Source organism: Pseudorasbora parva, chromosome 15 (genome assembly GCF_024679245.1).
Source record: "Pseudorasbora parva isolate DD20220531a chromosome 15, ASM2467924v1, whole genome shotgun sequence".
Lineage (NCBI taxonomy): Eukaryota > Metazoa > Chordata > Actinopteri > Cypriniformes > Gobionidae > Pseudorasbora > Pseudorasbora parva.
This window is the reverse complement of record NC_090186.1, coordinates 13,105,627-13,117,877: the sequence shown is the minus strand read 5'-3', so window position 1 is coordinate 13,117,877 and position 12,251 is coordinate 13,105,627. Positions and strand designations below refer to the sequence as shown.

At 38.5% G+C, this 12,251-nt stretch overlaps 1 protein-coding gene across 8 annotated transcripts in view; it reads left to right on the top strand.

The window, feature by feature from the left end:
- The window catches only part of dab1a (DAB adaptor protein 1a), a 562,848-nt gene that overhangs the window by 471,331 nt on the left and 79,266 nt on the right, over nt 1-12,251 (top strand). For all 8 annotated transcript variants that reach the window (XM_067417159.1, XM_067417163.1, XM_067417157.1 and 5 more), the window contains 2 exons: nt 2,604-2,743; nt 7,126-7,224. In XM_067417159.1, the coding sequence (XP_067273260.1) occupies nt 2,604-2,743; nt 7,126-7,224 (239 nt within the window). The remainder of the gene's footprint in view (nt 1-2,603; nt 2,744-7,125; nt 7,225-12,251) is intronic.

Below are 12,251 nucleotides of genomic sequence, written 5' to 3'. Positions count from 1 at the left end.
GTCTGAAATTAATTGTCATTCAAAATCACTAATGTCTTGCTAAAAGCTTTGTCACATCTCTGAAACCTCTTCAATCACTTTACAAACAAACTGTAAAAAATTTGGATAAGAAACCATGCATTTCTCATCATTGTCCAATATTACAAAAAACACATATTATTTAGCTGGGAAAACATAGTAAAATTTGCAGATCTATAAAATTATTCATGGTATATCATCCCCTCCACTACGTCAGTTTATTAACATTCGAACGACTGATTATAGCTGAACCAGAGGTGCAGCGAGGGGAGATTGTATTATTCCTTTTAGGAAAAGTGTATTTGGCAAAACCGCTTTTTTTGTTCGAGCTGCTACTGAGTGGAACCTCACCCCCTTATACATTAGAAATGTAACCACATACAGTACATTTAAGATTCAGATAAAGCAATGGTTAATTGATCATCAGAGCTGTCAACATTAGCCCAATACTAGACCTGTTTTCGCTGCCTCCTGCTTGCTTCTTGCTTTGTGTGTATGTGGTAATGTATTTGTCTGATGTTGGTCCGTGTTTTTATTGTACATCTTTACTTAGTGCTTGTTTAAATTGTATTGTAGTTGTTATATTGTTATGTAAAATGTAACTTTTTACTCTCTTTTATGATGACATCTGTCTAGGGACTACAGGTGAAAAATAGCCTTTTGGCTAACTCTGGTTGGTTATCAAAAAGATACAGAATAAGTGATATACAATTTTACTTACTGCATTATGTGTGTAAACATGGCCATAAATGCCATTCCCATTCTAGGCGATGCATCTGTGTCTAATTTGCATATTAATGTATTTTGGGCCAGTATTTACTGTAAAAATATGTGTAAAAAATATTTTCATAAGAATGTTTTTTTTTTTTTTCATAAGAATATCCAGACTTAAAACTGTGTATGTTGTCAGAGAAATTCGCTAAAATATAATATCCTCTACAGAGGCAAAACCTCTAATCTGGGTCTCAGGAGGATATTTCGTGCAGAGTGGCATTTATAGTTAGATGTCGCTTCCGAAACTTTGCAGCATGCAATTGGCCGTCGGTCCTCTTAGCAACAATAATTGTATTCAATGAATATAGAATGTAGCCTTGAAAGCGAGCCAAGATTGGTGCAATCACTAAAATGCTGTTGCTTTGTCAGTTCATCGCGGTCTCACAAAGTTCCGTTATAAAAATGAAGTTGTCAACAATAAATGTCTTACTTGTGTAACCCCTCCTGTTCGAACCGCCCGCTCCAAGCCGGACTTGCCAACATGAGAGTCAGACGCTCTAACAAGGAGGCTAAAGGCTGCAACCTCTAGTGTTAGCCGCTAGAGCGTCTCTTCAGATCAGAGGAGTGAGGTTTACTTGCACAGCATCTACTAGCTTGCCTATGTTAAACTCACCCACTTAAACCTCACTCCCACCTGGGTCACGGCACCAATGTAACCCCTCTTGTTTGAACCGCCCACTCCAAGTGGGACTCTTATTAGTTTGATTCTTGACGCAACCATTGAGCTGCAACAATGGAAAACAAAGGGGAACGTAGAAATAAGGTCAACATCCTACCTATAGGAACATAACATACTACTGATACCACAACAACACAAGAGCTAAGAGTGACAGAATGAGTGAGTGAGAGAAATGTCAAGTTGGTAATGGGAGACTGAATGATTGTGTTGTTCTGAGTAAGGCCTGCCAGTCCTTCCTGATAATTTTTTTTATATATTTTAAACATATTTGCCTTTCACCCTTCCTCTTATACGTATATGCTATGTGTTAAGCCTTAGTACGTTTATGTGTGTCCTGGTAAGTGTCTATTTGCCTTTGTCCTCTGATCAAACTGCAGGCTCAGACCTAATTGGGTCTGTTTGTCTTTGCTTCACTGAGCAAGAGCCAGTTAATTGGTCTACATCCTTGGAGGCTCATCGATTGGCCAGTCCAGTTATCCAGTTTTAGGCTTTGTGATGAAGGTGTGGGAGGCACCACTTGATCTTTCTTACCCATGATTTGCAGATAGACGTCCACTTTGATGTGAGAGCTCAAAAAATCCCAACAAAAAACAGCTTTCATCCCTCCATATCGCCTCACACCAGACCTGGACATAGCACTTTCACTTAGAAACCAACCTTTCCCCTTCATGCCCCGGGCCTGACATACCTGCAATTACAGCCACACATGCAGCAGTCTTGACCTTCATTCTGAGCTGCAAATATGGCGGCAAATTCAGGGCATTTGTGGGTTTGGGAGGGTTTTTAGAGCGATGGGTTGATTTTAAACCCCCTGGCTTTGAACAACGCTCCAGGCTCAAGCAGACAAACTCCAGCTGGAACTCAACAACAAGATTGAGATTAAAGATCTAACCGCTCAAACAGAACACAGTATTAGAAATATGAGGATGTGGGCTGTGTTAAATACAGGCTATTAGAGTATCGCTTGGTATTTTTGTCAGCTGCAAGGTCCAGATCATGCTGATCGACGGAAAAGTAATGCCATTTTGAGATGATAGTGAATGGAGGGAGGAGGAGATGTGCTGCAGATATGCAAAATTCATCAAATGACTGTATGCTTCATCTATCTCCCTCTCTTTTTTTCTTTCTCCAGGGCAGGACCGCAGTGAAGCAGCTCTGATAAAGCGTTTTAAGGGGGATGGCGTCCGCTACAAGGCTAAACTCATCGGGATAGATGAGGTCACTGCCGCAAGAGGAGACAAACTCTGTCAGGACTCAATGATGAAACTCAAGGTGTGTGTTGGTTTCTATATATTTTAATTCATTCATTACATTTATTTATTTATTTGCTATAGGTCTAGGTCTATGGGCTATATAGACTAAAGGCCTTTATGGTCTAAATCTACTTTTGTCTGTCAAATCAAAGTCATGGTTTTGACCTACTTAAATCAGGAAATGATATCACCGAGAGAAGCCCTGAGGAGCCCAATAACCGTGTGTCAATAACTTTCTTGAAAGTTTAGATAATTTTTATGACAGGGTAAGGTTAGTTCAAGTTATAAAATGTCATGTGATGTGACTATATAAACTTTTTTTTTTTTTTTTTATTGAATAAGATATCACAAAATGTATCACAATATGTCAAAATGCCTTCGCCAATCCTCATTAAATAGCTACATGATAAAGGTGTAACTACAGTAGCTTGAATGAATAAACCACAGCCATCAGACATCAGGGTTATAATCCATGTGAACAGCAGAGGTCACACTGCTGTGTGTAAACTGGTTGCTCTGTTTGTGTATGGATGAACATTCTCCGGAAATCAGCGTATTTTTATTGTACGTTCACCATAAATCGACCCCCTTTTCACCAGTGTTTAGATTGGTTTCTTAGTGCGTTTGAGAGAGAGGGTAATTTCGCCATCTGATTTGCATGTTGGTCTGATTGGAACGTCCGGGCTGTTATTGATCAGAGCTGTTTACCTCTCACTCATCCAGACACATAATCTATACTCATATTCCCACAGTCCTCCACTCCTTAGCAAACAAATGAGTCCCAGGGTGTCATTTTTAATCTCTTATTCCTCTCTCGCACTTTTTATGTCTCTGTGTTCATCATGCTGCTGGTAAGGAGAGTTTCAACAACAGTTTGACTTGAGTCAGTTCATATAATCCCCATCCTCCCTTGATAATCAGCCCACGTTATAGAAACTTTCTTAACATCACATCCAGCATCTGTCCAGCTTTTCCCAAAGATGATGCTCTGCTCTGGACTTCCCCTGGACTCTTTTATTTCACGTCTGCATTTCTTCTTCAATCCAACAGCCCTTATATGCACAATCTCCAACTCCTGAGTTTGAAATGTCAGAGCTAGTGCTCCTTCCACTATGATCTCCCAGCTACTGGCATTAGAACGGCTCATTCATCTTCCCGCCAGCACATATGGATAGGCATAATGGTGTGCTAAGATACATCATATGACTGACGGATGCTGTTCCCTGCGCACTCAGGAAGGAAGATCAAGAAACGCACTCAATCTGATTGGCGAAGACCGATTACGGTCCTGGAAGACTTGAGGGCTCCAGCTGCTTAGAGGGATGTCCATAGCAACACACACCTTTGAATGGACTGGACATATGACGCAAGCTTGTTTTAAAATGCATTTTTATGCTTTTTGGCCCAGTTTATACGGTAACTTTATATTTTGCAGATTTGACTTGGCAAGTGGCTTATAAAAATTGAGTGCAAAAAAATCTAATTTATCTAGGTGTGATTTCTTATCACAGTGACGGATTCTGGCGGAGCACTCATCTGGGGTGGCACTTTTCTCCCCATACAGCTCTTAGATTTTCTTTCGCTCTTTTGCAGCAGTTTTACAGTAGGATGTCACTTTCCGTTCCTCCTACCCTTCTTGTAGAAATTTAATTGTGTCCAGTGTGAATTGTGTGTGGGTGAACAGTAAAGATTTATCATGTCAGTTAAATCATTGCCATTTGGTTTACTGAAAAACTGCAAAAAGCAAACAAGCGTAGAGCGTCAGTTCTGGCGGGTCATGTTAGTCAAACTTGCATCAGCTGGCTGTCGTCTGATCACGTCTACCTATAGAAATATGACGTCCATCACAGCATACATATATAAGCTCCTTCAGTACTATCAGGAGCCTCTTTCCTCCTCTATTTCTCTTTTCTTCTTCCCTTTTCTGGTTTTTGCTACTCTGAGCGGTATACAAATCTTGGTATTTGGGGCACTTTTTGTGTTTCTTTGCCTCTTCTTGACGGATCGCTTCCTGTTCTCCTGAGTTGTAAGTCGCTTTGGATAAAAGTGTCTGCTAAATGCATAAATGTAAATGTAAATGTATTGCGTATCTCCAGAGCGCATTTACTCTCCTCCACCCCCAGCTCCTCCTCTTGTCCAGTCAGGATTTGGCATTCTAATTCCCCTTGAATCAGACTAAAATTCCTGAATTATTTTGTACGTTTACTATGAATATTAATGATATCTGCTAGCCTGGCGTGGTCACACTCAATTCTAGTCAGAGTCTGATACTTCTCCATTGGGATTATTGGGGCGTGTTTCAATCGAACCGGGAAAGACCTCAATTGGATAGACCTACACCCAAGCAGAGCAACGGAGTAAATGACGTATGTTGAGCGATGCATAGTAGTGGGAAGTTCGAATAATTGTACAGACTCGGATCTTTGAATCTCATTCAGCAAAATGAACAAATCTTTTTTCAAGTCATTTCCTTCATTTTAGCTATTTCAAATGTTACGTTAAATTCCCCAACACATCTAGTACTTATGCAAACGTTGATCACATTTCGAATAAAAAATAAATTATTAGCTAATGCAGCCAAGACCAATCTTTAAGAAATGATTCCTTAATTGCTCAGCTGGGTCTTCAGGCTATGCAGTCTGTTAGTTAACCTCACCTCCAAATCCGAGTCGTTCTTTCTTTTGCCGATTTACATTCAATAACATCTGTTCCCTGGAAAGATTAGTAACATTACACATCTCCTGTCTTCAGGTTCGAGCCGTTAGTTCCGTCATCAGTGACAGTCCCGAAAGTGGGGACTATAATGACAAGGGAGTTCTTGCCCAGAACAGAACCATATAACAGTCAATATAATAGTCAAAATAAAAAATAATAGTCAATCAATCATATTTGACGATGGTGGTCCTGACAGAACTAATACATACAAATGTGTTTTTAAGTGATAGTTCTGTCATCATTTACTCACCCTGGTGTTGTACCAATCCCATTAGACTGTTTAATCTTCAAAACAGAAATTAAGATATTTTAAAGAAACCTGAGAGATTGCTGTCTTAGAAAGTCCAAAAAGGGCATGAATGCATCGTAAAATGAATCCATAGAAACCGAGTTGTTTAATCCATTGCTTGGAAAAATGCCGGTATATTTGTTGGGGGGACTTTGTTGGAGTGTGTAGTTATGGTGGGATTGTTTAGTCAAAAATTCAATAAGGTCCATAATTTAAAGCTCTTTCTAACTTGTACTCAACCTTAAAACTAGCATAGTTATTGTAATTGTTTAACTATATAGCATTCTCTTTGTCGTTTGTTTGATTAACGTTATGATTGAGAAGGCAGCATTGATATTAGGCTGCTGTCACTTTAAGAGCTGCACGGATTCACTGTTACACATGCGTTTTCTTTATTAAATACGTTCACTTAAGAAATAGACTCAACCTCAGTCATTAAGCCCATGTGAGGGATACTAGCCAAACAGATTAATTATATTATATGTTTTTAACTGTGTAGCGTTAACAGTAAAACACAATGTTGAACAATTATTTGTGCATACCACTGGTACCCACTTTATATTAGGTGGCCTTAACTACTATGTTCTAACATTTGAAATAATCTTTTAATTAATTTATACAATATACTTTTTGTGTACATACATGTTTTACATTGTACTTACATTTAAAAAAACCTGCATGTAAATACATCTGTAATACATTTCTGTAATTGCATTACACTGTTGACACTTCCCTTAAACCTAACCCTACCCTTAAACTGACCCATACCACCACACCTGTCCTCAACTTTACCACGTCAATATCAGCAAAAGTGTTTTGCAATACAATATGAACACAATAAGTACATTGCACATAGTAGATATAAGGTCACTTAATATGAAGTGGGACCAACCACAGGATAGTTCCATGTGAATTAATTTATTTGTTGGTAGCGTAGGCCAGTTTCGTCCATGGCTCGATTGGGTAGTTCACACTTCACACTGATAATGCAGTTCAATTTGCTATTTAGCTACTCTTTGTTCTCAAACCAGTGGTTTAATGGGGATACATTAACCATAAGTAATGTTTTGAAATTTGGTTTGTGCATGTTTGGTCTAGTTTTGAATGACCATCATTACAGAAATATGCCTTTTGCCACCATAATGGTGTAGTTATGGAATCTACCAGTAGGGGCTAAAAAACTTGATGTCTTCAATCACTCCAAACCAGCACATATCAGAACCTCCAAGACAGAAATTGTTGAAAAACGTGGAGAAAATGAATCAATTTCTTTACATAACAGCTAATGCTCCCAAAGGATCGCAGGAAGTAACGAAAGCTGCCGTTCCCTGCTCTGTTTCTGTTTTATCTTTATTTCGTCTTTTCTCATGTTTCTGTTTTCATCTTCTTGTCTGCAGGGAATCGCAGCCTCTGCGCGGTCTAAAGGAGAACACAAACAGAAAGTTTTTCTCACTGTGTCCTTTGGAGGGATCAAGATCTTCGATGAGAAGTCGGGGGTGAGTCGGGGGAGAGGTTGAGAGTCGGGGGCAGTGGGAATTGGGTCCTGTCACCATCCACGATCCTTTGAAGCAAGCGTCTGAGCCATAAATACAAATCCTCAGATGCCTAACCTGGTTTCTGTTTGTTTCATCTACAAAAACGACATTTTGTGTTTTTCATTACTTTGGAGATGTGCTGTAGCTAATATCCAGTTGACATTTGTTTTCTTTTCTTCTCATCAATGTATTGACGAATGACAGGAAAGTTCTATAAAGTAGGCTAGTCGGCATCAGTAAAAACCTCAGTTCAATGCGAGAGCTAATTGCAACAACAAACACAAGATGAGCCAGGATGTCAGATTCAAAGACACATGATTCTTCAGTAATTGTTCTTTATCAAACAGTCAATCAGAAGTCTCGAACTAGCTTGTGATTTAGCAATGTGAATCAAAAAGGCCCGTTCACACCAAGAACGATGACTACAAAGACTATAGAGAGTATTAACATGCGAGCGACTGCGTTTATGCCCGCTGAGTGGCAAAAAGACTGAGCGGAAGCATTGGTTTTCAACGTGAATGCCAGGAAAAAACACACACAACACAACTAAAATGGGAAAGAGCTTTGAGATTGACTGTACAAATAGATTTGACAAGTAATCTGAGGTATATTTTTACAGACTGGCAAAAGCTACAGAGAAGAGAAGCAAAGGGATCGCTGCAGTTCAGAGACTCCAGGCAGCAGACATAGATTTCCAGTTATCATTTTGTTTCAATGTGTTGAATTTTAGGGTAAAACCATTACCTATATATTTTGTATTGTTATATATTGTATTGGCAACTCAGTTATATATTTATCATTTTATATTCTGCATGATTGGATCTTTTTAAATAAGCAATGACAAAAAGTATATATCAAGGTATATATTGATATAAGTGATCACCCAGATTTAGACCTTCCTGTATTGTATTTATATAAAGCATTCAAAGCATGCTTTATGTATTTCCCCGGGGTTAAAATCAGTCTCATATAAATGTCAGGAAACACAATTTCTGGCTGCATGTCAATATCCATGGATCACTAGATGTTTGGTAAGTTATAAGTTACACTATATAAAGTCCAAACTTTAGTTTAACTGATAATAGTTTGTTTTACTTGCATTTTTTCAGTGTCCCCTATTAAATCCATTCATACAGCGGGATCTTTTACCACTCATTCCAGCTGAGGGGGCTTGTTCCCGCATGAGTGACATCGATGCTAAATGCCGATGCTCTATAAAAATAACTAGCATTCACAATGTTCTGTTTATTATAAGCATGCGCTGCAGTTATGCCGTCTGCCGCTTTAAAGGCTCAAACTAGATTCTGATTGGCAGTCAACATTGACTTGTTATTGTGTTATTCATTGTTCATGTGATTTAAAAAAAAAAATGTCATTAACGTTATAAGTGTTGTGTGGACTGTTTGATATTAGATTAATATCATATGATTATTAAAGGTTCTGTTTATAATTATAGTTAACCGGATTGATGTGAAGAACCCTCAAAGGTGTACTATGTAGGATTTTTGTTGTAAAATATTAAAAAAAAAACAGGCCAGTGTTATATATTTTGTTCAGTTGAGTTCTTACAATATCACAGATGTTTCCAGCTATTTGTAAATTGTGAGAAAATTGCTATTTTAACCAAGGAGCCGTCTGAGGGAGTCGCCTGTCAATTGCGTCATATCTGCGTTACCCTCGGTTTACGGTTTTATTTGGCAGAAGCGCTTTACTCTTAGCAGTGTAAACAAGTGTCACAGCAGCCGCTGAGCGAACGCACAGAGTAACGTCAGAACATCATTTTAAACACACTTAAATGTATCTAATATGATAAACAGAGCTGCGTTACCTCATACTCATGACTGAAAATCGGAAATGGCGCCGGCGACTGTGTCCCGTCATAATAAAAGTCCTCACTGCTCGCGAGCCGTGTGTTCGGCAACAATCGCTCCAGCCGCCTTGCTCAGCTCCCTCAACACTTGGTCCTGCTCTGCTTCATATTACAGTAATGTTAATAATCACATTAATGAATTCATTTAATTTCTGCCCGAGTCCTATCCCGATTCTTTCCTACCACCTGTGAGGAGCGATTGTTGCCGAACACACGGCTCGCGAGCAGTGAGGACTTTTATTATGACGGGACACAGTTGCTGGCGCCATTTCTGAGTATGAGGTAACGCAGCTCTGTTTATCATATTCGATACGTTTAAGTGTGTTTAAAATGATGTTCTGACGTTACTCTGTGCTTTCGCTCAGCGGCTGCTGTGACACTTGTTCACACTGCTAAGAGTAAAGCGCTTCTGCCAAATAAAACCGTAAACCGAGGGTAACGCAGATATGATAAAGCTATACATAGTGTAGCTTTAATGGTGTTAATGAAAAATAAACCACTTTTATGAAGAAATGACTTATCATTTAGTGAATCGACTGCCTGTCAGCTAATCTTAAACATGTTTTACGCTAAACAGTATGTTTGTTGAGAATGATTATGTAGATTTTACTGATGATAAAAGGTTATTTTTTAAGAGAAGGTGAGAAGGGAAAAGTTACATAGTGTAGCTTTAAGTCAGTGAATCGAAATTCATTACTGAGTTCATAACTGAATTATTAAACTATGAGCCATTTTGGTTATGTCTCATTTGAAATTAACTGAATCTCATATCTCCATGAAACACTTCAGGTTTGTGAGACATACAAGACTGCTTACTGACTGATTGTTTATATATCAATGTGTAATTAAATAATGTTATTCCTATAAAAAAAAAAAAAAAAAAAAAAATATATATATATATATATATATATATATATATATATATATATATATATATATATATATATATTTACAAAAATATTTATTATTGTTTAGTATAAGGTAAGAGTTGTAAGGTTGAATCAATTTTTGTTTGAAACAACATTTGAATTGCAAAAATAGTTGGGATTACTAGTGATGGCATTAATCTAAAATATTATAATTTATACCACAATAAACCAGTGTCTCCGCAGCTGCAATTGCAACTCAGTCTGTCCTTAAAATCAGTAATAAGTACTATTGATTTCACAGACAACTCAGAATTTAAAGCAGAATATACAGTTTTACTCGTGTACATCTAATTTATTGTCTAATGCTCATGTCTCTTCAAGAGGCCCTCATTTCCTAGGCCTAAAAAGTTTGGGTCGATGGGAAAAGATGTTTTCTGTGTGCTAGTGTGCGGTTGCTCTAAGCAGGCTTGAGTCTGCTCTATGCAGGGGTGGGGGGTGGGGCGATCCTTTGGGAGAGGTAAGCCTGTGTTAATGATGCGTTTTAAAGAGAGGAGCGCTCTCCGGGGAAATCAGAGAAGCCTAATTGAACAGACTTCTTAGAATAGAACGACCGTAGCTTTACAAGACCCATCTGCAGGGCTCTACTCCATCTTGATGGAGAGTAAATGGCAATAACAGCCAGTGAATCACACCTGAGCTAGTTATAAACGGAGGGAATAATGCGTATTTATGAAGTGGCAGACCAGATCACGTACACCTAAGTGCTGTTCCACAGAAAGAGAGTTTGGAAGAGGAGTTCACTTTGAGACGGTTATTGATTCGCCTCTTTCTTTTTTGTTGTATAGCGCCATTAAGCCATTTTGGTTTGAAACCAGTTTCTACATTATTATTTCGTTTTAAAAGATGACACGAATCCCAAAGAGTGATTTTGTCTTTGGCTTCATTAGTCTCACATTGATTTACAGTCAAACATTTATTTACAGCATTTCACAGAGGTGTAAATAGCAAAATGAATTCAGTTAAAATCTGTGTTTGATAATATTGTCATGTACATGCTCTTTTTACATTTACTTAACATCCTTTTTAGGTGCATTTTTTCAACATTTGTCATTTCAGTTCTGCTAGAAGCATTGTTTTATTCTGCCTAAGACACTTGGCACTCAATGAAAAGTCATGTGTAATGCTACAGTGTCAAGTTCAATGGCATTGTTGATATTAGTTAGTGAAACAGGCAATTTCATGCATAACCCTTTTAATTCAGCTCAAAAAATCTTACATTGGGTGTCTTTGCTGACCTCTTGTGAAAAAAAGATGAAATAACATGATATTTCATGACTTCTGCCACTAGATGAGTTGGCTCTGGCTCTGCCCTCCTATGTACTTCCGCTTGATTTTCCGGTCCAATCAGCGAACAGAGGGAGTGGCTGAGAACGATGACGTTGATGTCATGAGCTAGTTTTAGTTGAAGTTCAGTAATGGCGGCGGAGAAAGATGCGAACGAAACCATTCATTGTGTTGTGGCACCGCTGCCGAATATCCAGAAGTTAAAGCCGGAGCAATAACAATCTTTGCTGGGGTTTGTTGGTGGCCATGGTGTTGTGGGCCTCCTCCCCTACAGGGTGAATTCAGGAACATTTTGATTTTCCAGCTCGCTTGTATTTGGTGAAGGAGTTGGCTGAAGCTATTCGGACGGTAACTGTTTCTCGTGGGGTCGGAAGGTATTGTCATCATTTAAGTTACAGGGGCTAGATTTTATTGCCTTCCGTTTCCCAAGTAAAAATCCCCAGCCGATTTACCTACTGCTTTTGACAAACACCAAGGTCGTGTCAAGTTGTAATAGCTGTCCGAATCCTCATCTCTGAGTTTTCAAGAATATATCACTTTAAAATGCACTGTTATAATCATTTTTGACCACTGCAGAGCACCGTATGGTTGCACTTTGCTGTTATTTGGATGCATCTAGACTTGTATTTCTTTAAAATGCTGGCAAGTATTTACAAGAGCAATATATTTCATCACCGCTCAAACTAATTAACCGCTTAAACTCCAGGACCATTTTTTGGGATTTCCGCCTGGATTTGGCCTACCTAAATTGAAAGCCTCCCATACACACACAGTGGTCTAAATTCAAAATTGTGGTGTCATTTTACAGGAAACCATTTGAAATTACATAAAACACTGCTAAAAGTGAGAAACATGTAAGTATATGTTGTCTAAGCTGTAATAACCCCCCCAAAAAGTAGGCAATA